Source organism: Perognathus longimembris, chromosome 1 (assembly GCF_023159225.1).
Source record: "Perognathus longimembris pacificus isolate PPM17 chromosome 1, ASM2315922v1, whole genome shotgun sequence".
NCBI lineage: Eukaryota > Metazoa > Chordata > Mammalia > Rodentia > Heteromyidae > Perognathus > Perognathus longimembris.
Genome location: NC_063161.1, coordinates 95,632,160 through 95,658,693, shown reverse-complemented (window position 1 = coordinate 95,658,693; position 26,534 = coordinate 95,632,160). Strand labels below are relative to the sequence as shown.

General features: G+C 42.3%; 1 protein-coding gene across 3 annotated transcripts in view; it reads right to left on the bottom strand.

Annotated features, from left to right (window-relative positions):
* The window catches only part of Cemip2 (cell migration inducing hyaluronidase 2), a 76,115-nt gene extending 56,200 nt beyond the window's left edge, over positions 1 to 19,915 (bottom strand). For 2 of the 3 annotated variants that reach the window (XM_048332522.1, XM_048332538.1), the window contains exons 1-2: positions 18,681 to 19,199; positions 1,266 to 1,608 (exon numbers count right to left, since the gene is read on the bottom strand). In XM_048332522.1, coding sequence (XP_048188479.1) covers positions 1,266 to 1,596 — 331 coding nt within the window. In that variant the 5' untranslated portion in view covers positions 1,597 to 1,608; positions 18,681 to 19,199. Of the gene's footprint in view, positions 1 to 1,265; positions 1,609 to 18,680; positions 19,200 to 19,852 lie in introns of those variants that run through there. The other variant, XM_048332530.1, reaches the window with a different exon arrangement.
* Positions 19,916 to 26,534: the final 6,619 nt, after the last annotated feature.

Sequence of the window (26,534 nt, the reverse complement as noted above, 5' to 3'; positions counted from 1 at the left end):
AGCGCCCAACGTAACTAAATAAAAGAATATCTGTACTATATATGGTAAATGCTTCTCCCGTTACACCCATGCAAAAAGGCTTCTAAGATGAAAAAAAAATCTATGGTAGATTTATAAAAAACAATACTTATAAGAAAAAAAAGGAGGAAGAAAAGAAGAGAGTAAGGAGAGGAGGAAGAGGATGAAAAGGATAAGAAGACAAAACGAAAAATAAAGAGGAGGAGAAGGAAAAGATGATGACAAATATAGAGGCCAAATCTGACTGTGATGGTCTGATTCTCTCAATCATGAACCTGAGCCCTCTGATTTTTAGAAAGATACATGGGACTCTTCTATGAATTGATACTTTATTGGTATTATATTAAAGCTACCTGGCAATAAACCTCTTTAAATACATTCAAAGTAAATATAGTACCATGCTGATATACTTCCATGAAAAGAAAAGTCCATTTAAGTAATTAGAGACGTCTGGGAATATAACCTACTGGCAAGAGTGCTTGCCTCCTATACATGAGGCCCTGGGTTCAATTCCCCAGCACCACATATACAGAAAACGGCCAGAAGTGGCGCTGTGGCTCAAGTGGCCTTGAGCCAGGGACAGTGCTCAGCCCCTAAGTTCAAGGCCCATGACTGATGAAAAAATAAAAATAAACAAATAAAAATAAATAATCAGCACTTCCCTACACAGTATTTAACTACAAAGTAATGGATGATTTTGAGACAAATGTGCCAGAATTTACACATCCAATGGTAGTTTTCCTTCAAGGATATACATTAGAACTCAAGAATACTTAAAGCCCCTCTTTTGGAATTGTCTACTAAGCCTGTTATTTGCCACAAAACACCAGTATTACTATTTTTAGATACTTATTTTTTTAACTCAAATCTAGCTTATGGTTACCTTTATTCATAAGAAAAATCTTGGAAGTCCAAAATCATACCTATCTTAAAGAATGAAATTGTGCAGTTATAAGAATTTGGTAAAGACTTTTATAGTCATTTCCAAAAGAGATACTCCAAGAACTCAAGCAGCAGCAGGAAAGAATGGGAAGAATAGAAAGACAAAGCAAAACTTTGATTTTCTAATTTCCAATGGGGCACTCGAGCCACTATTCTCATCCTTAAGAAGTTACGCTTCATATTACCTAACTATATATTAGTTTTCAAGAGCTGACCCAAGGCAATAAGTTTTCTCTTCCTCTTTTCTCTTCATCTGGAATATATGCTGTACATATATGTGTAAACACACACACACACACACTTACCATCTGGAGCATATTTTGAGGATATTCCTAAAATTACTGCAAGTGCAACAAAAAAGGAAAAACTAGTTATAGCAAAGCAAATGAAGGTATTCTTGTGCCTCTTGCGCTTTCGGCTCTCCCTCTGTGTTTGTTGCTCTTCGGGCAGGAATGCAAAGCTTGCCCGGGCTTCTTGTCTAATAGAGGTAAATTTGGCTGAAGCTTGGCTCTTTGGAGGAGGAGGGGGGCGCAGAGGGACCACCTTCCCTGGAACATAACCAGGTGAGCGATGACTGTTTCCATTCTGAGGTTGCAGGAAAGCAGGGGAGTGTCCCCTGGAACCAGAAGTATACATGATATCCTGTCACTGTAAAGGAAAAACACAAAGTGAATAAGGTTCACAGTATGCAAACTGTAATGGCTTTAAACAATGTTGTTGGTTGGTGGGTTTGTTGGTGGAATTATAGGGTCTTGAACTTAAAGCCTTGACTTTTTCCTCTCACTGCTGATCTCTTATCATTTGAGCCACACCCCCACTTCCAGCTTTTTGCTGGTCAGCTGGAGGTAAAAGTCTCCAGGATTTTTCTGCTCAGGCTGTCTTTGAACCATAATCCTCAGATTTCAGCCTCCTAAGCAGCTGGGATTATAGGTGTGCGCCACCATTGCCTGCTGGCTTCAGGACAGATCAGGGAAAATGACATATACAGAAAACAGCAACCAGGAACTTAGATACTGTATTAGTAAATGGCTTGACTGAAAGCACATAAGCATGCTGTGCTTAGGCCTCACATTCCCTCATAGGCTAGAACAGTTAGCAAAAAAAAAAAAAAAAAGAAGCAAAGAAAATCAAACAAATAGCTCCTTCTGATCTTATTCATTTGGCTAGCTGATTAGAAAGCTTGAGGGTTGAGCAAGGAAATCTTACAAAACACACACACACACACACACACACACACACTGATCTGGGAAAGTGACTCTTTGGGGCAAAAAAAATGTTTTAAAAATATAGTATACGTTATAAATATGTCTTAAAGGAACATGTGGCAAAATCCATTCTTAGTTTGGAAATTCCAGACATCCAGTTTAGCAGGCCAACCGTGAAGTCTCTGGGACCAGGCTAACAACAAAAATGACAAAATGTATAAAATGTACCAGGTATCAGGACAAAGGAAAGTACTTACCCTAAACTAAACTTGAGCTAAACCCAAATGTACATTTCTTACTATAAATACATGTGGATGTTAAAGTACTCATTGCACTTGTGTGCTTCTGCCCAGGTTTGGGCTGTACATTATCTTTCCTTTCTTTTGCTTTACTAATAAAACTTTATCGGTCTCTACCTCAGCGTGTCCTCAAATTCTTTTTTGGACAAGATTACATATTATGCCACACAGAGTCCTCCAATATCCTCCCTGGAGAATCACCAATCACCAATCCAATAACATGGTAAGAGAGACGAACTATAAAACTCCAATATTTGGTAAGTTTATTGGCATAAAGCATATTCGCAGAGTGACTCAACTGACAACATTATCTTTTCCCAGGACTTTTTCATCATCCCAAACAGCATCCATACCCCATCGTAGGAGCCACTTTAGTGGCTTTTTAAAAATGCAAGTCTTGCCAGGTACTGTAATCCTAGCTACTCTAGAGACTGAGATCTGAAGAACAAAGTTCAAAGCCAGCCCACGTCAGGAAAGTCTGTGAGACCAGAAAACCAGAAGTAGAGCTGTGGCTCAAAATAGTAGAGTGCTAACCTTGAGCACAACAGCTCAGGGACCACATCCAGGCCCCACAACCAACAAAAAAAGAAAAGAAAAAATACTAAGTCTGCAGCTTACACCCTTGATAAAATAAGCTGCCAATCACTGAGTTCACTGCCTTCAAACACAATGCTTTCTCCACATCAGCACCATAATATAATTACCTGCTATTGCAGGGTTTACCCCCAAACTAACAAATTAGGAAGAGAAACCTGAGATCCAAGCAGTAATATTTTTGTAAATGTTCCCCCAATTGCATGAGTCAATGTTCTCGATTTTCAGTTCAACTAAGAATCACCAACAAAGTTGTCCAAAAGGTAGAATCCTGGGCTCTATGTCCCTGGGTTTCTGGTCCAATCAGTGCAGAGAGGGTTCTACCTTGGTGACCTTAAAACAATAGTCACACTTTTGAGTATCTCAATGACACAACACTTTGAGTATCTTCAAGATGACAGGTCTATGTTCACATGAGGATCACAAGGTAGACCTGGAAAAGCCCTCAGAACTACAAGATTCACATAGAGTGTAGAACTGCATTAGATTTATCTCCTGCCCAAGCAATTTAAACATTTCTACTCATGCTGTCATTTAATTATAGGTTCTGAATGCATTAGTATAAAAGTTTAAATTGATCTCTTTAAGACCCTAAAATACTGTTTAAAAAACAGTAGATATGGGCTAGGAATATAGCCTAGTGTTAAAGTGCTTGCCTCACATATATGAAGCCGTGGGTTCAATTCCTCAGCATCACATATATGGAAAAAGCCAGAACTGGCACTGTGGCTCAAGTGGTAGAGTGCTAGCCTTGAGCAAAAAGAAGCCAGGGACAGTGCTCAGGCCCTGAGTTCAAGCCCCAGGACTGGGGGAAAAAAGTAGATATCTAAATATAATGTTTCAAATGATTTTTTATTTATTTTTGTGTTTATGTGGTACCAAGGAATCAAACCCAGGGCCTCATGCATGCTAGGCAAGTACTCTACTACTAAGTCACATTCCTTGCCTCCCCCGCTTTTTTTTCCTAGTTTTAGGGCTTGAACTCGGCATGGGCACTGTCTCTGAGCTTATTTTACTCAAGACTAGCACTCTACCACTTGAGCCAAAGTGCCACTTCCGGCTTTTTCTGTCTGTTTGGCACTGAGGAATCGAACCCAGGGTTTCATGCATGCTAGGCAAGCAGTCTACCACTAAGCCACATTCCCAGCCCTCATATGAGTTTTTTTTTCAATGCACTTACTGCTAGCACTATTCTGTATGCCAATATTAGTGACCAATTTAACATTCTGAATCCAACAAAATCTGAAATAGGCACCATTAACTCCATTTTTCCCATAAGAAAGACTGAGGCCTAGAAAGGTTAGTTGACTTGCCCATATATTACATTGTTAGCTTGCAGATCTAGAATTTAAACCCAAGTTCTCAACTCTAAAGATCAAAGCTCTAAAATAGTTCAGTACTGTGTCTTTCCAAACAAGAGGGAGGCAGTAACTTCAAAGAATGTGTTTTAAAAGGGCAGGATCATGGGCTGGGGATATAGCCTAGTGGCAAGAGTGCCTGCCTCGGATACGCGAGGCCCTAGGTTCGATTCCCCAGCACCACATATACAGAAAACGGCCAGAAGCGGCGCTGTGGCTCAAGTGGCAGAGTGCTAGCCTTGAGCGGGAAGAAGCCAGGGACAGTGCTCAGGCCCTGAGTCCAAGGCCCAGGACTGGCAAAAAAAAAAAAATAAAAAAAAATAAAAAAAAAAAATAAATAAAAGGGCAGGATCAGAACTGTGCTGAAGCAGCAAGGGTGTTAATCTCCTCAGGAATACTTCCTGCAGCTCAGTATTCCTTTTTATCTAGGATTCTTTTTTAGCTAAGAAAAATTGACACCACCCACACAGCAAGTTCTTCTTAAACTTTTTAATTTTTTTTATACAGTACATGTATGGGATTACGTTTTTGAATGAAACTGTTAATTTGTGAAAAAGAGAAGAAATGAAGAAGGGCAAGAGAAGAGGAAAGAGGAGGAAGGAAAGAGAAGACAGTGAAGAGAAGGGGAGGGCATGGGCTAGCTAGCCACACCCTGTGTTTTATTGCAGAGCTCATGGGTAAATGAGATGTGCTCAATGGCTTCAGAAACACGATGCTCATCTTGCACTTAAAAACTAGAGCATATGACTTCATTGAATACCTTCATAATCTCCCTGTCTGTCCTCACTCAACAATAAACAAGACTCTAGTCACTGAGATTACCAACAAACCATTAAGCACAAAATGGTCCTTAGAAAAGCCCCAAATATGCATTCCCAGGACCCAAAGGGTCCTCAAAGAAATAGGAACAGAAATGAAATCAAATCAGGATTGATGCAGAGTTTGCAAGGGGATCTGCAGAAACAGAGTGTATGTCTGTGGTTTATGGGGTTTGATCTGTGAACAAAAATAATTATTTAGATGAAGCTGAGACTTCACAACAAAGGAAAAGCACCACATTCAGGTGCTACAGAAAAAAATCGCTGCCTGTGCCAAGCAGCAGAGCCAAATAATGGATACTTCCTGCTGGAACAAATCCACGTATAACAAAGATCCCCTTTATGTTCCTCCATTCACTCCTTTCTTTAAAGGAGTGAAGTAGATATCGCTGTGTGCCAGACTCATCAAGAGGGGAGGGGCGCTGCTACCATAATCTGCTCTGAAAAGATGGGGAAACCTTTGTGTTCCAGGCAGCAATCATCCAATACCTCATTGTTTTGGGGTGAGAAAGGCTGTTATTACTTCTGAAGCTAGAGAGCCCTTTAGTAGGAGATAATGTCACCAGAAGTATTCACAAATTAAATTTTAAAAAAAAAGCAGTATGAAAGGTTCAGTGTTCAACAGTCAGTGATCCACTGAGAATAATCTGTGTTCTCAAGGTCACAGAAATGGCAATTTAACAAGAAAACTCAGATGGTGTCTGCCACAAACTAAAAAGTGTAATCTGAATCTGATAGCTCTGTTTGGCTGAAAACTATGCACAAGCCTTGTTTTCTATCAAGTACTATTTTTTTTCATTCTAATTATCTTTAAGTAGTTGTTTGTACAAAGGGGTTTCAGTTTCAATTCAACATGTCAGTTTATGAGTACAATGCATCATGAATAATGTCACCCCAGAAAGTATTGCTACAACCATATATCAGCCTAAAATCAAGCAAAAACTCACCCCCACCTCATTATGATCATTACAAATATAAGATAGAAAAACATTAATATTTCATTTTACACTGCTGGGTTTACATTAAGTATAGCATTACGAATCAGTTGCTTAAAATTTTATTGATTTCCACTTCTGGGTCCAAATGGCTCATAGGAATAAAAGACATTTCATTCATTCTGTAAGCAATTATGAGCTTTTCCTATCATTAAAGGATTATGGTAGGTCTTACAGGAGGAGAGATAGACAAAAGATTTACAGCATTTCCAAGAAATACAACTCCGCAATTCAATGTTGTCACTTGTTTAGAAGGCTAAGGAAAATTAGCCAATAAAATATAGTTAAAAAAAAACATAAAACATGTTCAGGCTCCTAGGCTACCTCAACCTCCAGGGCTGTTTAATCCTGAAAGTTGTTAACTTAATTGCAGCTTTTGTTTGAGTTTGGCATCCTAAAAACAAAGGAGGGACTTACCTGCACTTTCCTCTAGCTTTCTAAGCCCTCTATGCAAGCATTAGCCACCACTGAAATTGTAATAGGAATGAATATTTCAATTTAATGCAGAGTGTGTTTTTTTGAATAACATTTGCAAGGGATATTTTCTGATATATCTTAAGGGCTATTATTGTAGCCTGTGATAGTGCCTAAAATAAAGGAGATAACCCAAAATGTGGGGGAATCATACTTTTATCTAAATTCATGCTTTTAAAAACTGTGGAAAGGGGCTGGGAATATGGCCTAGTGGCAAGAGTGCTTGCATTGTATACATGAAGCCCAGGGTTCGATTCCCCAGTGCCACATATATAGAAAATGGCCAGACGTGGCACTATGGTTCAAGTGACAGAGTGCTAGCCTTGAGCAAAAAGAAGCCAGGGACAGTGCTCAGGCCCTGAGTCCAAGGCCCAGGACTGGCAAAAAACAAAACAAAACAAAAAAAAAACTGTGAAAAGCAGCTCCAATTTCATCATGAATTTAGATAGTACTTTGAAATTCCTTGGAGAATTATTTTGTGAGTACTTATGTAATGGATGATTAAAAAGTAGTACCTCAAAAGGCTTGATTATAAACCAAACAAACAAACAATGAAAAATTTGCACAGGTAATTTTTTAAAGTGGATAATTAGACTATAAAAAGACTATAAAAATATGATTTTCATTCTCTTCGTCTCTCAGTAATCCCCCCACTATTATAAATAAAACTCTCCTCGCAGGAAAAGGGGACATTACTTTTTAAACAAGAGTTCAAGGTCTTCAACATTCTTGAAGTAAAATCATTACTTCAAGCAAAGAGATCAAAGCATTAACTATAACAGATGTGATTTTAATAGAAATGTAACTGATGAGTAAAAGTTGCAATAAACCCTTCACATAAAAATTCTAAAACAAAAAATGGTACATACCTGGATAGTTCACACCTTCCACAATGATATGGAATCATTTTAGCACATACTATGAAATAAAGAAGACAGACGGGAAAGGAAAACATTGTACTGTGTGCTGACAGCAAAGAAATGCAGTGATGAAGCCTCTGCCAGCTGCTCTCATCTGTAATGCTAGCTACCTGGGAGGCTGAGAATGGAAGGATTGTGGTTTGAGGCCAACCTAGGCTGGCAAGTTCAGAAAATCCCTTCTTACTTTAGCGCTGGACAAAATGATACATGCCTGTCCTCCTATCTGTCATGAGAAATCTAAAAGGGGGTAAATCATGGTCCACAAGTATTAGACAAATGCAAGTCACTATCTCAAAAAGAACTGGCACCAAAAAAGGGCTGGAGGTATGGCTGAGTGGTAGATCATGCACCTAATGAGCAAGAGGCTCTTCCTTTCAATCCCAGTAAGGAGCCCAAAAGCAACGCTGTGATAAAAAGGGAAGGTCCTCTCCATATAGACAGTAGTACCTCAGAACTAGTAGAGATCTTTTAAAGTCTCTCTACTGATGAGGTGCGGAGATGCAAGCTAAATTGACTTCCAAAGATGCTACCACTTACAGAGGTAGGACACATGCCCCATGCCACATCATCAGTCTCCAAACTCCAAATTCAGCCAATGCAGTGTCAAGACCAGCACACTGGCCCCATTCCAGTTAACGCCTACTGAAAATGGAATCCTTTCAATTCGTTTACGTTCTTTCAAATCCCATTTATACTTTATGAGCCCTTTACTTCCCAATGGAAAAAAATCAGGCATGTAGTAGGAACAGCCAAGAATCAAGTCAGATCTAATAAAGTTTATTCTTTTTTTCATCAAGGACAGAAATTACAAAATAATATCTAACCTATTGGTCAATTCTACTAACTTCTCAAGAATTTCAGTTACAACTGGTCAAAATTCAGCTAAACTTTTCCTAGTCAGACCTGAGTTGCTCACACCTATAAGCTTAGCTGCTCAAGAAGCTGAGATCTGAGTATCGTGGTTGAATGGCAGCCACAGCAAATAGATCTGAGACCCTTATCTCCAACTAACCAGTAAGAAGACAGAAACGGAGTGGTGGGTCAAGTGGGAGAGTGCAAGCCTTGAGCAAAAAGTCAAGTAAGAGCATGAGGCCTTGAGTTCAAGCCTCAGTAGTGGCACACGCACGCACACACACACACACACACACACACACACACACAAAATAATAATAATCATAAAGTAGCTGTTCCTTCTATTAAGATGTTAGGAAAATTTTGTAACATGTGTCCCTAAAGCTTCTAGGAGAAAATAAAATGACAAAAAAAACCCGAAAATGTATGATAGAATTACCATGAGAAAAGTTTTTAAAAAGTTAATTTTACCATAGTTTTAGTATTTCTGACTCAGTAAAATCTGTTGCTCCTAAGCTGCCTTGTTCAACTAAGAGTCCATATTCCTAACTTCATACATTTGAGAGAAAGTCAAAACACAGAATAACATCAAGGTGATTTTTCAGGGATTTTTGGGGTTTTTTTGTTTTGGTTGAGGAGGATAGGTGTTGAATATTTAATTTTACATATGATTATTATGACTATTGATAAGAGGGATTAAAGTCTCATGAAGATTTGCATAAAACTGTATAGTTTTTTAAAAATAAGAGTAGTTAGAATATATACAATATATACACATATGTATATATACATACATACATATACGTGCATATATGTATATATTGTATATATACACATATATACACACACAATTTAGAGGAATATAATGAGTTGTATATGTGCAGAATAAAATACATCCTCCTAAGACAACCACTGCAGAGAATTTAGCATAAGGGCTATGTCTATATAGAGAGCTGCTTGGTAAAAGATCGACTATTAGGAAAAGTCCATTTTCAACCAGAAATCTGTGATTGTGTGTAAGCAAGCCCTCAAAGAACTGAACATCTGGGGATCTATGTACACACCTTCACATTACAGGGACAAAAAGCACTCACCATAAAGACCCTATGCTTAAAATTCTTTTTGACTTTTCCCTTTCAACTTTAAAAGTCTGTATGAGTCATGACCACCTGTAATTGTCTGCCCTGGTGCATTAGTGAGAAAGAAGAAACAGTTTATCTCCATTGCAATTAGTTTAGTCATACTGATCCTATTTCACTTATAAGCTAACCATTGTACCCAAGGCAATGTTAACAGATGGACCTTAATGATAAACCTCTGTCTGAAGTCAAAGGTTAAAGGATTGAAACATGTGACTTATTTTGCATTCCCACACCTGCTCTCTCCACTTAGCCAATGTAGACGCATATGATGAATGATATTCCCCATACCATGTATTAACATGTAGATACCATGTATTACTCACATTATCTCCCTCAAAAGGAAAAACTCCTCCAAAATATAATACAGGGAAATTACAAGAAACTTTGTACATATATACACACACAAAAGCCCTTTGTCATTAAGCTTTTAAATTGGAATAAGTAAAGTTTCAACATTTCTTGTCTTGCCTAGAAGATCATCTGTTAAATTCTGCAAAAAACCTATCATCAAGAAACAATTAAATTTTCAGTAGACAAAATTAAGAAATAATGAGTTTACTACATAAGATACGTGTGTATAACTTATATATATACACATGTCTTGTAAATATGTAAATACATACATTTATTTAATATATCTATAAATACATACCTTGCAAATATGTGTGTAAACTTTTCTGTGTATGAAGATTAAGTAATGAGACATATCAAATACTGTTTGAAAAGGTGAGGAGGGGTATAAAGAGGAGGACTATGGGACCACAATAATAGGGTGACTTTTTCAAGATATACTATACATCTTGATGCAAATTCATACTAAAATCCTCCTATACTATTAATATATGCAAGTAAAAAGCAAAATGTATAGATTCCTCTAAACAAAGCCTTTATTTATATCTAGTGCCAAACATGTATCAAGCAATTATTTTCTAACTGTAAAGTTAAGTCATCATTTAACATTGTTAACTCAGTCTTATATTTTCATCTTGTGTAGGAGGCACCTTTTGACCAAAAATAAAAAGGAACAGAGGACAAGGGCTTCCGAGTAGAAGGGGAAAAGAAAACTTCAAAAACAATGATTAGTAGGACTGTTTTGGAGCAAGCCCTTACACTTCCAGACAAAACCAAAAGGGAGTCACTCAAGTCAAATGCCACAGAACCAAACTGAAGCTTAAACCATTTCCCCCTGGAGAACAGATTACAATCAGAGTAGGAAGTAAAATAAAAGTGTCCCACTGCCTTTATTCAAGAACAAGCAGGTTGACCAAAGCATACACTGGCCAATCAGCTTTTCCCTATTGTTCAGTTTCTCTGCTCACACCTAACAAAACCTAGACAATCTAGAAAACAAGACCAGAAAGGCGACAATCACTTAACCTTCCAGTTCTCTAATCCTGTCTGCCTTGCTTTTATTCCCTTCTTTCCTAGGAGAGAAAAGAGGCGGCTCTCCTCTTTTTTTCCCATCTCTCCCCAAATGCCTTAGCGGTTGCTGCTTCACCCAGTTCCCAAACCAGTTGGCCAGACACTGTGAGGCACCGACAGTGACTGATGGCTATGCAGAGGCACACAATGGCCATGCTGGCGTTGAGTCAGCCTTGCAGCTGATCCTCAAAAGAAAGAACCAAAGCCAGAGACTGACCTGAAGGAGGCTGATTTAATTAGGGTTACAGCAAAGGGCAGAGCTGCCTGTGGGCTACATTCTTCTCAGAGTGCCAGCGGCAATGCTGGAAAATGCTTCTCAAGAAGAAAGAGACAAGAAAGCCATGTGGATGGACAGAAGGATGGAGAAACTAACACAACAGAGATGTATTTGACATGAAGAGCTTAGACACACTGAAAGTCCCGATCTAGTAACTGACATACATTAAAATTCAATGACAACAAAAAATATATCCTGAAAAAAATGTATCTTTTTCATGATATATTTATTTATTTATTTGGGTCATGGGGCTTGAACTCTGGGCCAGAGCTCTTCAATTCAAGGCTAGTGCTCTACCCCTTGATCCCCAGCACCACTTCCAGTTTTCTGGTGGAGTCTCTCTAGGGAAGAGAAAGAAAAATGAGGGTGTAAGATATCACAAGAAATGTATTCACTGCCTTATTATGTAACTGTACCCCCTTTGCACAACACCTTGTCAATAAAATTTAATTTAAAAAAAATTGGAATCTCAGGGACTTTCCTGCCTGGGCTGGCTTTGAACCAAGTTCTTCAGAACTCAGCCTCCTCCTCAGTAGCTAGGATTACAGGTCTGAGCCACCTGTGCCCAGCTCATGTTATATTTTTTATAGTTGTGTGTGTGCAAGTTTATGCATATGTGTGCACATGTGTACATGCCAGTACTGGGGCTTGAATTCAGGGCTTCATGCTCTTTGCTTGGCTTTTTTGCTCAAAGCTGACATTGTACCACTTGAGCCACAGCTCCACTTCCAGATTTGACGGTTAAATGGAGATAAGAATCTCTCAAATTTGTCTGTGCTGGCTGGTTTTGTACCACACTCCTTTTATCTCAGTCTCCAGAGTAGCTAGGATTACAGGCATGAGATTCCTGGCTTGATGACTATAAGTTAACATCTTTCAAACTAAGAAACAGTCTAAATGAATAAGATGCCCAAATTGAAATGATCCAGCACTGAAGGAAAGTATCCATCAATGAAAGTAGTTCTTTTAACTGTAATATATAGAGCCATAATACTGTAGTAGAGAGGCTGAATCTAAGTAATTCCTCATAGCCATCCCAGTGCCTGGCCAGGTGCTGGGGCTGTTGATTTCATTGACATCTTGGCTCCTAGCCAGGAGATTGGGCGCTGTCCACCCAGCTCCAAGGCCCAGCGGTGAGAAGAGCCATCGGCTGAATTGCAGAAGCCTGGCTCAGAAAGGAGAGCCAGGAGGGCACTGCTTTGGAGACTATGCAGATACATTGTATTGTTTAGCCTCAGGGCAGCACTACTCTGAGCAAAGTGCAGCAGGCAATATGCTGGGGGGAAGGGGGTAGGTGAAGCTCCATCCCCCCTCAGGTGATGGGCATGCCTAAATGCCAGGAGGCAGGGATGGGTACTTGACCTATAGGTTACTGAACCTGCCAGTCAAGTGCCTGGGACTGGGAGCTTCCTGTGACCCTGCCCCCAGACCTGACTCTCTAGGTGCAGACCAGCTCAGGCACCACCATTATGCCATGTGCTATGCCACATGTCTCCATGTTCTGGTCCTGTATTCTGTTTCCAGCTCATCTCAGGTCACCAACTGAATCCCAGTTGAGCTCCGCATTGGAGCTGAATTGGCTTGTTGGTATTGTTTTTGTTCTTTCTTTCCTCTCTGACCTGTCTCTTAACAGTGTTAAGTGTATTTGCGGGCTGCAGGCCTTAGTACCAATTGACTGCCTGCAGAATGCTAGCATTCTAATAAAGACTCCAAGAGTCAATCAAGAGTCAAATGTGGCTTCTCTAATAATTTTCCTTATTAAAATACAATTTTAGCTGCTGGGAGCAAAGCCCTTCAAAACCAAAGACAAGTTCTCTTGAGACAAGAGACTCTTGAGTATCTTTGGAGACAAGGACTCTGCTAGAAAATGGACACATGAGGGGCTCAAGGCAGAGCTGAGGGAGATGGCATGAGTAAAGGAATTATTAGTGTGTGAGCTGGGGCAAAGAATCTGGGCTATGGGGCCTGAATCTGTCTACCCTCTGAGTTTACAATCTCAAATTTACTCTACCCAATGCATACACAAATAGCTACTGGTAAGTTCTTTTTATGAATGTGTACTAAAGTCTACTGAATTATCCCACTAAAACAACACACTGTCCAACAATAACCAACTCCACAGAAATTCCAGACTCCAGAAGTCTTTCCTATCCTTTGGAAGCCAGGCCAGCAGGATGTCACAAGCAGGTGAGTTCCAAGCTAAAATAAAAGAGTCATAGTTTATCTCCTCCTAGGCAAGGAGATATGAAAGCGAGGCCAAGTAAAGGGGCTCTATGCCCTTCTCAGCAATGGCCCTGATGTCTACCATGACTCCTGAGTGCCAGAGTGAAAAAGAAGACCAGCCACCTAGCAAACACTTACCCACCACTCTTAGGTATAACTAAACAGTGAGAGCTGAAAGCCAATCAGTCAAACAGGGGCTGTGTGATGAGTACAAACAGGGACTGTATGTTGAGTACAAGGGTCACAAATGCAAAACAAGAAGCAAGAAGAAATACTTAAAAAGTCAAACTAAGATGGAGTATTAACCAGACAGCTGGGGAAAATTACCCACTACCGATCTTATCTATGCTTTTGTTGAGAAAAGGGGCTGCATGGTATGAACAAGACAGTGTGAAACAACACATGTGCTTGGGAAAGCAGTAATTTTCCATAATCAAATGTTGGAGCTAGGCATGGTGATACGTGCCTGGAATCCCAGCCATCACAAGCAAGAGGATCACTAGTTCAAGACTAGCTAAAGGAACCTACCAAGACTCAGTCTCAAAACAAAGAAACAGCAAAAACACAATGTTTTTTTTCCTGTGCTAAATGTCTAATCCCTAAAATGTTAATAATTAATCTTCAAATTTCATATGACCTGAAGTAATTCTTGAGGGAAGTGAGTGGCCATTGGCAAAGATCACATGACAACACAAAGCTTGCTGACTCCAATAACAGAATCAGTGCTTCACTCTTATAACACCTGATTGAGGTTGATATTTGTATGTTTTTAGATAAAAGCATCAAACTCAGCATCATTAGGATGATGCTTTTTCAGTGGCCCAACATGTACTGTCTTAATTGTAACTATCAGGCAACAGGTCCTGAAAATACTTCTCGTGGTATGAAAGACTTTTTTAAAAAATATTTTAAAGCTAGGAATGCCACACTCTCTCCATAGCATTTTTTTCTCTCCAGAATATCAAATTCTTACCAAATACTACAGAAGTTTTACTTACCCTGATCCAATAAATGAAAAAAAAATGGTTACAACTGGTCACCATGTAACAAACAAAAATCAGTGTCTCTTTACAAATCCAGTAGCTAGGTTAGGGTCACAAATTTGCCTCACAGATCAAAGCACTAACATGTTGGGAGACCATCATTACAGTTTCCAAATCTTTTTCATTTTTTAAGGACAGTTCTCTTTTGTTCCCAGCAACCATTCTAGAAATGCAATAAAATATTTGCTAGACATACTTCCAAACAACCAACATTAAAGGCTTCTCAAAGCAAGCAGAAGGGAAACAAAAGAACACACAAACTATTTCTAGTATGCTTTTTAATCCTATGATTCACAACCCAAGTCTGAATAATGCTTCCAGCAACTTGATTCTTTGGGGGAAAAAGTGTACACTGCTACAATATTTTACATCTGTCCCGTTTATGGAAAATGCAAGTAAAGCTAACAGTATTTTTACACTGAGTTCCTTATTTGACAGAAATTTGTTACAAGTAACATAATTCCACTGTGTATATATCTTGTATACACAATAAAGTATCATGTAAGAAAAGACAGGGCTGGGGATATAGCCTAGTGGCAAGAGTGCCTGCCTCGGATACACGAGGCCCTAGGTTCGATTCCCCAGCACCACATATACAGAAAACGGCCAGAAGCGGCGCTGTGGCTCAAGTGGCAGAGTGCTAGCCTTGAGCGGGAAGAAGCCAGGGACAGTGCTCAGGCCCTGAGTCCAAGGCCCAGGACTGGCCAAAAAAAAAAAAAAAAAAAAAAAGAAAAGACAGATAATCTGCCCTTAAACTGGCAATGGGTCTCTTTACCCACATGCAAAAGTTTGACCATTAAAACATTAAAATAAGTATACTGTCAACAAAGCCACTGGATCAGTGAGACTATATCAGCCGGGGGGAAAAATGTCTGGAAATAAAGACAAAGGAGTTTTTGTCCTTGTTGAGACATTCATTTACTATGACCTTACCTAATTAGCTAGCCTTCCTGGGTCTCAACTTGCTTGTTTTATTTTTTTCATTCAGACTGTATGTACCAGAAAACTGATTTTTCCTCCATATCAACCCTTTCTCCCTCCAAAAGAAGAAAAAAGGTCACATTTCACTTGGCAGCTTTAAATATCTGAGGTTGGGTATCTATCAAAGATAATTTATTAAAATGTCCAATGAGCTTAAGTCCATTTCTTGGGGAGAATAAAAAGCATTGCTTACAGATTCAGGTTTCATCTAGACAACAGCTGCAGTTATTGAGAGAACAGCTTTCACCAGTCTTGTTGAGAACTACATGCTTTACAAATGGAGAAAACTAGCAAGGGTGATTTGCATGGTTTCAGAAATGCAAACGTACAGCTTTCCCCTTCTCTTTTCTTTACACTTTTTTTCTCCTGTTCTTCCTCTTCTTCCTTCTCTCTCTACTTCTCCACCTTTCTTATCCTCTTCCTCCTGCAGGGAAGGGGAGGGGAAGAGGAGTGAGAAGGAGGGACTTGTAGCTCAGGCTGCCCTAACACAATCTCCAGCCTCAGCCTCCCAGGTAAGACATGGGACTTCAAACACCAGTTTTCAAAACTGTTCGCCCACTCCTCCTCTGGCTTCTTAAAGAATCACAAGCACAATGTTTTTTTTCCAATCACTTACACATTTATGGGAACTTTCTATGTGTGCATTTTCTTGTCTTTGTGGCCTATTGAATCAAAACAGAACAATATGTTTCACTCAGCCTTGAAAATGGACCCCACCATGGCCCTCAGCTTCCCCAGGGACAATTACTCCACTCTATTCTCTCTCCCTACCAACAGAAAAAAGACTGTTAAGATTTCTTGCAGATGGCTAGCACACAGTAGGAGATAGGTATTAGATGAACAGCTAGATGATGGATGAGTATATGGATTTACAATACTCATACATAGTTATTTACAACAGCATGCCAAATGTAAGATGCAAACCATAAATTTGGTAGTGATTATTCAGTTTTTTTCTCTCTTTTATATTTTTTTTGGGGGGGGCACTGGTCCTGGGCCTGGGCACTGTCCCTGAACTTCTTTGGCTCAAGGCTAGCATTCTACCACCACAATACCACTTCTGGCCTTTTCTGAGTAGTTTACTGAAGATAAGTCTCACACTTTCCTTCCAGGGCTGGTTTCAAACCCCAAACCTCAAATCTCAGACTCCTGAGTAACTATGATTACAGGTACCATAATCACCTAGATTTCTCTTCCTTTAAATACAAGATCCCTCCTTCTTCACAGCAACTTGCCCAAAGACAAAGAGCTAGTAAATAGCACCTGTTCGACTTCAAAACTGCCCCACAGGACTCCCTGTTGCCTTCTCATTTTCTACATAGCTGCTTGAGAACAAGCTAGATTGGATGTTGCCCCATTCAGGTTTCCTGTTGGACCTGACACTTGTGAAAATTCACCAATTATGTGCTAGATCAAGGAAGGAAACTTCACTCACACTCAAACAATTGACCAAGAACAGGAACTTTTCATAAAGCACTTCATACATGTATGTACAAGTCCACGCATGAATTTACAGGCTCCATTTTTCTGTATATACACACACCCCCTACAGAATAGTGGGTCTTCAACTTTCATTAACAGGCTGATAAAGCTGAACAGGTAAAGGCTTGGAATTCATTTCTAATTTTACTTATCAAACCTGTGCACACACAATTTATTTGATGAAGCAGCATCTGTTGTACTGAACTGAAAGCCAGAAAACAGCCTTCCATTTCCATCTGTTCCTGCTCCTCCAATGCAGACAATCAGAAAGCCGAGTAGAGTTGTGGAGTCATTTGCAAGATTAAGCATCATAAAGTGCTACCTAAACCGGTAACTAGAGAATCAGATTCTAGCACTCTTCAGGTTTTCTTAGAAATGAACATTCAAAAGAACCTCTAAATAGGTCATGAATTACAAAGATTGAATATGAAGCCAAGGTAAATTCTGGAAAATAAAGAGCAAGCTTCCTCCAGTGACCAACCACAGAGCTCTATGCTATTTCATCTGTGTTTGTTTTGAGCAGCTGTTCCCACCAGGTATGCCTGGCTATACAAGGAACTTGGGGCTGCTCTGGGCTGAAAAGAAGCCTCCCCTTCTCCCTCGCCCCCTTCTCACCTCTAAATTCTCACTTTGGACTGGGAAGAGCTCACAGACTTGTGCACTTTCCGTATGTGCCAATGCACAGCATCCTCAAGTGACCACAGTAACCCAAGGTAAAGAGTGAATGGCTCATGAACCCAATGAGAACTCCTAAAATTACTAGGCCTTTTATCCTTAACCCCATGCTGATGAAAGGAGACATATATCAAAGTCTGTTTTCCTAACCTTAGACGGGAGAATTTAAGTGAGCTATTTCCCCTCTACGGAGAGGTCTGGTGACACACATCACGCCCCTCCTCCCCGCCCCCAGCAGAGGGCAGTTAGGGAAGTCAAGATCTCGGTTTTATTGCAGAGAGGCTAGTTAACTAGCCTTAATTGCACTCTTGGGGTCCTCACAGGGACAACCCCTCTTCTTTGCCGGGACCTCCCAACTCTGGAAGTGACCCCCCCCCCAAGCTAAAGCACTTCCCCAGTTTTTAAAGAAAGCTAACCCGGCGATTCTGAAGCCCTAAGTAACAAAAAGCCAAGTGGCGTGCCGGCGGGCGGGGGACCCACCCACCATAGGCACAATAATGAGACAAAGATCCCCGCAAAGGCTGGAGACGCGACGACACACATCAACCTTTCACTGTAGTTGGCTTCCGGTGGGGTTCATCCCCCCCCCCCAATCCAGCCTCCCCACTCCTCGCGCATGCATACATACACACATACACACACACACACAAAGTTTTAAGGCTGTTCACACCGACTTTCAAAGGTCCATTGTTCCCGTACGCCCGATGAAAGGAGAGGGAGAAAGGAATCAACCCTTGGTTTGACTCCTCAGGAATTCAGTCACTCCAGACCCAGAGACGCGAACCTGGGAAGCTGGGGGGCAGGGCGGGAGGCGCAACCCGAGACTGGGGGACGTTTTCCATTCCTAAAAGAAAGCGGAGCCAGGCCTCCAGGAGCAGGGAAGGTGCGAGAGACTCAGGTCCCCGACCTCTGTGGCCCGGGGTGGGGGATGGGATGAGCAAAGACCGGGTCGGGGCTTACCTTCCCCTCCCGGGTTTTTTAGCTTCGGTGAACTCAGGTGCCTAGGCAGTGATCCAAAAAACCTGAGTGGAGATCCTGGCGTCCCGGGGTCCCGATCGCCTCTCCATGGCCAAGGGAACCCCCAGTCCCGGAGCCCTGGTGCTCGTGGCCGCCCCTGCTGCCGCTGCCGCTGCTGCTGCTGCTGGTTGGACAACACCGGCCGCCAGACTCTGCCCGGAGGTGAAAACTCCACGGCCGGGGAGTGCCGCGCGCTCCCACCGACTCCGCGTCCGCCCGGACGCTCACGGAGGGGGCCTCGGCTCACGCTCTCCCGGTACAACCGCTCGGCTTTCTTCGTTCCTTCTCCTCCAGGGAGGAAGAGGAAGGAGAATCGCCAGCCGAAAGGCGCGGGGTGGCCCCCGAACGTCCCCAACACAACACAGGGCAGAGCCCGTCCCGGAGCAGCGCACGTCCCTGGTCGGCGGGCGCCGCGACTCACCAGGGTCGCGCTCAGCCTCCGCCGGCCAGACGAGCGCGGCCGGGCTCACTTGGGACGCTGGGCTCCGGATTGGGCGCGCGGCCGACGCCGAGGGAGGCGGGGGGCGGGGGGAGAGGCGGAGCCTCCGGGGCCTACGAGGCGGAGACAATGCGGAGCGGCCTCCCGTGCCCTCCCGAGCTGAGCGCTAGGGACGCGGGGCTCAGCGCCGCTCGCTGCTAGAAACAGGAACCGCGCCGCGCAGACCCCGGCCGGCAGCGCTCCAGGCAGCAGATGCGGGCTCCTACCGGTCCGGTTGCACATACCTGGCTTGGCTGGGCCTAAGCCTGCTGTCCAGTCACCCCAGTTGCACCTGATTTGCACGACTAGCAGAACCCCCATCATCCCCGATGAGGCGCCCCCACTTCTCTCCATGAACAAGGCCTGAACCTGCGCCTGCATCGCCCCTAGCTGAGTCTGATACCGCTCCCCATTCACCCTAGTTACACCTGATCTGTCGCCTCCATCACCCCCGACGGAATCCGATGGCATTGCGCCTCCATCTCTCCATGGGTGGGTTCTGACCCACTTTCCTTCATCACCCCGAGCATGCTCTTTCGGGCTCTCCTAAGCTGAGACTATCTAGGTTCTCCCCCGCCCCCTAAAGAAGCACTCCTCCAAATTTTTCTCCAGGTCACCGCGCCACGGCTGCCCCCACCTGGCCATCCACTGGAGCTGGGTTCTTAGCTGTCTCCAGAGAACCAGCCAGCTCTGAGTCAGGACAGAACCTCTTATCAGAGCAAGCCCGGGTCTCCAAGGAATAAATATACCTCTGTTTCCCCACGCTCCTTTCCCCTGACACTCTGGAGTGGCTACCGCTTTCGAGGGGAAGGGAAAGGGGCGGATGGGGCACTGAGAGCCCCTCCTTGGTCCACCCCAATGCCAGAGTAACTCTATGAACACTCTTACCAAGGGTGGAATAGCCCAGCCACCACCACCAAGCCCGCTGCCCTTGCAGAGGAAAAGCCTGCCCAATGCTGAGGGCGCGGCCATGCTTTATCCGTCTGACCCACGAGGTCCCACGCTAATGACAGCTACCCGACTGCCAAATCCGGACAGACGTCATCCTCTCTTTAATTCGGAATTGGAAGTGTTCCCGTTAGAATTCTTTCAGTGAATACTGTACAAGATTATTCACTTTTCGCGATTGCTCTTTTTATTGTTTATTTTCCACACCCTTTCAATTAAAAAAAAAAAAAGTCGGTCATGTAACCAGGACACACCAAGCAGGCAGGAAGGGGAATACCCTATCAGGCGAGTTTGGGTCCAAAACTTTGTAGAAAAGAATCAATGCTTCCAAGTCTTGGCTGATGATAAGAAGCCTTTGGGACATTTTAAAAACCTTGTATTCACACATCACTCAGTCTACTGAATCAGAGGTGTCTGGAGAATGTGAAATTAGGAAAAGATGTTAGGACGCATCCACTATTTAAAACCTTGAAAAGATGTCCCCCCAAACATCAGTGGTAATTACTACTGAGACTTTGCAGTCAGTTCCCCAGTTCCTGTCCAAGCTTCTGTCCCTTCGGGTAAAGGAAAGATGTCAACTGTTAGTATTTCCCTAGCCTCAGGTCCTCAGCCGCTCCCATTAGGCCCAGATCCACCCATACCTAATGAGCCACTCCTACTCACTATTAAGACATATCTACTTACCCTTTACCCCCAGAGAGAGAAGCTGCCACCTGGATAAGGTGCAGACAACATGTAGCTACCACTCCTGTGGGAACTATGGCCCCACTAATAAAACTCCTTATGAACCTTCTTCTCCTGTCTGTGATTATCTCCGCATGGTCCCCGGGATGGCCGGGACATATCCTTTCATCAACTATATCTCAAAAACTAGCAGGTGTGTGTGTGTGTGTGTGTGTGTGTGTGTGTGTGTGTGTGTGTGTGCAAGTCCTGAGGCTTGAACTCAGGGCCTGGGCACTGACCTTGAGCTTCTTTTTGCTCAGAGCTAGCACTCTATCACTTGAACCACAGCACCACTACCAGCTTTTTTTGAGTAATTTATTGGAGAGAAGAGTCTCATGGTCTTTCCTGCCTGAGCTGACTTCAAACCCAGATCCTCAGCCTCCTGAGTAACTAGAAGTCCAAGCAGAAGCCTGGCAGATGGATGGGACAAAGGACAAGTTTAGTGGTCACAAAGTGAAATATTTAGGAAGACAAAGCAGGAACTATGTCACCCTGGGAGGGAGGCTGGAATATATCCCATCCCTCTAAAATACCAGGTTTTAATTTACAGGATTCTGTAAATGTTACCAGGTACAGAAACAGAGTCATTGTAGGTACAGTTAAATTAAGGATTTTGAGTTGGAGTGATTATTCTACCCAAATTGCAGCCACTTGTATTCTTCCATCAAGAAGGCACCGGGAGATTTAACTGACAAAAGATAAGGCAAGTGTGGAGGCAGAGATTGACTGAAGTAATTTGGCCACAAAAATAAAAGCAACCACCAGAAGCTAGCAGAGTCAAGAAAGAATTCTCCTCTGGATAAAGATTTAGACTAATGAGACTGAGTTTAGATGTCTGTTCTTCAGGAGTGTAACAATAAATTTCTGGTGTTTTTGATCTGCCAATCAGTGGTAATACAATACTGAAGCCACAGGAAACCCTGAGTCTTAAGCTAGGCTTACTTTATATTAAAAAAAAAATGCCTTCTTTCTCAATACTTATTTAGCACTAGGTACTTTGACTTCTGTTAATATATGTTATCTAATCCTGGTATCTCAGGCCTATAATAGTAGCTATATGGGAAGCTGAGATCTTAGGATAGAGATTTGAAGCTAGCCTAGGAAAAAAGTCTATGAGACTCTTATCTCCAACTAACCACCAAAAAGTAAGAAGTAGAATTGGGGCTCAAGTGGTAGAGCTCCAGCTTCTGAATTTAAGCTTCAGGGCTAGTGTTGCGCCAAGTCGCTAAACAACCACCAAGAAGGCCACTGAGACTCAAACATTCCGAAATGCAATAGCAAAGCAAGACTTTATTCAAGCGAGCTGTAACTCGGGCCTCGTCCTACCCACTGACACAGCGGAGGTTAGGAGGAAGCCCCGAGCTGCGATTACACAGAGTTTATAAAGGCAAAACACAAAGTTACAGCAATCAGGTGTTCAAGCAAGCAAGATTACGGGTACAAATCTGATTGGCTCAGGGCTCAAGGCATTCTAGGGGCGGTTAGAGTTAAGCATTCCCAGGCAATTAGAGTTCTTGACCGGCTGGGCCCTAATAAGCTTGCCCTGGGTTAGCTCATAACGGGGGCTGCCTGAAAATAGGGTACTCTACTCTTCATTCCCCCCTTCATTAGCAAAAAAAAAAAGAAAAGAAAAGAAAAAAAAAAGGTATCTTATCTAAATCCTCCCAAAGGTAATGAGTCCAATTTTATGATGGAATTCTGGGACTCAGGAAATTTAAAGGAGCACCCTTGGACCCAACAAGGCCCAAGACAAGAGCCTATTAGAATCAAATCTGGTTGGAGGCATGGCTCAGGTCATAGCATGCCAATCAGTGAGGGAAGGATAGCATCAGATAGGGAGTTTGAGTCCTAGTCTCAGGCAACTAAAAAAATAAAAATAAAGACTGTGAACTATTCAAATATTAAAAATATCTATTACACATCCAGGGAAACATTGCTGAGGTTTTCATTGTAAAGAGGTTTTCTACCATCAATATCAAGTGCTAAAAACCAAGTGAAACAGATGCTGAGGGGGAGAGGAGGGGAGATCAATGCTGGGAGATAAAGTGTACAAGGGCTCAGTTTTCATGTGAACCTAAAACTAGTCTAAACACTATAGTGTATTAACAAAGTAGGGGCTAGGGTTTTCTATAGCCTACCTTTGAGGAAAAACTTTTTTGTCCGTTGTGGAGCTTGAATTCAGGGCCTGGACTCTGTCCCTGAGCTCTTTTGCTCAAGGCTACCTAGGGCTCCAGCACTTTGAGCCACATTTGGAGATAAGAGTCTCACAAGACTTTCCTACTGGGGCCTTCTTTGAACCTTGATCCTCAGATCTCAGCCTCCTGAGTAGCTAGGATTATAAGTGTGGACCATCAGCACCCAGCTGAGGAAAAACATTTTTATAAATAAATGTTGATAGATATCTATGAAAGGAAGTTACAGACGAGACTGAGTAAGAGAATACCAACTTCTTTTTATTTATAGAACTGGTATCATTAGACTGTATTCCCAGGCTCTAAGAAGGAGTGGCAGGATGTTCATTAAGGAATGCCCATGGGGTCACCACCTGGGGTAGGAGGGGCAGAAATCAGATGGAAAAGAAGGAGAAGTTGAACTGCAATGTTACCTCATGCCCTCCAGCAGCCCCACTGGAGGTTCTGCTGTTAGCATGAACCATCAGAATGATTGGGCCCAAATGGCTAGATCTTTGGAATCCCTTCTGAAACCACTTATTGGATGGGATCCATCCTGGGAAGTGGCATGACCTTGGGTGAGGCAGAGCTGGGCAGCTTGTTCTTCATCAGCAGATCTGGGCAGTGGTTCTCCATGCCACCCACTTACACAGTATAATATGACATACTTACAATTAGGCTGCTCCCTTTGAATGAGGAAAACAAGGCTCAGGGTAAGTGGAATGCTCAAAGTAGACATTTCTAATTTAGGCAAGATGGCCTCTAACTGCCTCCAACTCTTTCTTTCTTTCTTTTTTCTTTCTTCCTCCCTTCCTTTCTTTCCCTTCTTTCCTTCCTTCCTTCCTTCCTTCCTTCCTCCCTTCCTTCCTCCCTTCTTGCCTTCCTTCTTTCCTTTCTCCCTCCCCCTTCCTTCTTGCCTTCCTTCTTTCTCTTTTCTCTTTCTGTCTTTTCTTTCTTTTTCATTTCTTTCTTTCTCTCTCTTCCTTTCCTTTATTTTCTTCTTCTTTTTCCTTTCTTTTGTTTCATGCCTAAACTGAGGCTTGACCTCAGGGCCAGGGTGCTATCTCTGAGCTCTTTTGCTCAAAACTGGTGTTGTATCAATTGAGCCACTGCTCCACTTCCAGGTTTTGGGGTGCTTAATTGGATATAAGAATATTGTACACTTTCCTGCTAGGGCTGGCTTCAAAACAGATATCCTCAGATCCAGATTACAGGCAGGATGCACAAGTACTCATTTTTTTTTTTTTTTTTGCCAGTCCTGGGCCTTGGACTCAGGGCCTGAGGACTGTCCCTGGCTTCTCTTTGCTCAAGGCTAGCACTCTGTCACTTGAGTCACAGTGCCACTTCTGGCCATTTTCTGTATATGTGGTGCTGGGGAATCGAACCCAGGGCTTCAAGTATACAAGGGAAGCGCTCTTGCCACTAGGCCATATCCCCAGCCAGCTCAATCATTTTTTAATTTTCATTTTAAAATAGGAATGACAATTGTATCCAGATCATGGAATCATTAACTCATGAAAGTTATATGGCAATGTTTTGCTGCATATTTCATAAGTGCTCAGCAAATTGTGTTATTGATAATTCTTGGTCACAGCTTCTTTAGCTCTTCCATGATTGGGCTAAATTAGAGTTTTAAAGCAGGTTCTATTCTCAGAGACCTATAAGTGTGTCTAGGAAACTAAGTGACTTTGATCCAGGTCATAGGTGAAAGCCATAAGATAGCTAACTAAGGGAAGCTAGTAACTTCTTTATAATGTTGAAACAGAAGTCCTCTCCTAAACATACTTAATCCTTTCTCTCTCCTCTCTCTCTCTGTCTCTCTCTCTCTCTCTCTCTCTCTCTCTCACACACACACACACACACACACACACACCAGTGCATCTTTTATCCAGTCCCTCTGAAATGATAGTGCTTCCTTTTCCATAGACCTAGTGAACCAACTTTCACTTCTTGCTAATTCTTCTCCCAAAGAGGATAGAAAATCTCATTCTCTCTGTGCTATCCTCAGTATCAGTGGTTCTGTATACACAACTGCCATTCCCCTTACCTACTCTGTGGAGATTTATCTGCCTGGGATGGCTTTGAATCTCAGTCCTTTGATCTGTTTCCCGAGTAGCTAGGGTTATGGGAGTAAGCCACCAGCACCAAGCTAGTTCCTCACTTCTAAGCCCTCAGGGAGCGGCAGAGTGTGTGCTAAGAGTTACTGCTTGCTCAGTGGATGGAAAAGGAGTTGGCAGGGCCCCCTGAGAGAAGGAAGAGGACCAAGAACTGGGACAGGAAGGAGGTACTGCCCTTCTGTGTTCAGCACTTTCAGTGCCTCAACTTGCTTGGCATTTCCTAACTCTATACCCTGTAGCATCCTTTGACTCTCATCTATGCTCCTCTGTTCAATTTTCCCCAAGGCAACTAGAAATTAATCCTTTCCAATGGTCTTCATTAGGGATTCTTTTAGAAGAATCCAGAATTCATGTTGTTCTGCTCATACTTGGTTCTGTTATACCAGGTGTATGAGTTTGGAGATGATAATCTTGGTGACTAATGCTTTGCTAGAAAGGTGTTGATGTGCAGTTTGCCATCCTTGCTGTAATTACAAGTCTTAAAAGAATTTTCCCCCATCAGCTCATTGCAATAACATTACAGAATGTTGTAGTGTGACCTTTCCCCACGGTGCTGCAGCTGCGTGTCTACAGACTGTCTTTTCTTTCATTTCCTGCCTCCAGCCAGTCCCACTTTCCCATGCATGGGCTCCTCGTGAAGGTTGCTCACTTCCTACAAGCTCTCTGGACACTTGCTTTAAATTATGTTGTAAGCAATTTTGCTCAAGCTAAAAACCCCACACCATTTTTCTTTTTCAGAGAAAAGAACAAAAGGCATACATTTTACTTTAACCTACAAATTCTGTTATATTCATGAGAAAAAGTTTCTAAACTTTTTCAAAGGAGGAGGAGGGGGATAGAGAAGGAAAGGGAAGGTAGGAGGGAGGGGAAGGGAGAAGGGGAAGGAAGAAAAGAAGGAAACAAAAAGAAAGGAAAGAATGTACAATATTTTGTCCTCACAGAAAATGGAATAATCCAGTATGTAAACATTAGCTTGAAGCTAGGCACCGGTGGCTCACACCTGTAATCCTAGCTACTCAGAAGGCTGAGATCTGAGAATCATGGTTACAAGCCAGTCCAGGCAGGGAAGTCTATGAGATTCTTATCTCCAATTAACCACCAGAAAACCAGAAGTAGCACCATGGCTCAAAGGGGTTGATCACTAGCTTTGAGTGGAAAAGCTCAGGGACAGCGCCTAGGCCCTAAGTTCAGGCCGCATGACCAAGAAAAGAAATAAAAACAAACAAAAATCTTTTAACTTGAAATGATACCAGTATCATTGGTTTTGAGAACATCATGCATTATATCTTGAGTTTTATCTCTTCTTTCTTGTTTCTTCTCTCCTGACAACCAGCAAAGATACAGAAACCTACTCTACCTA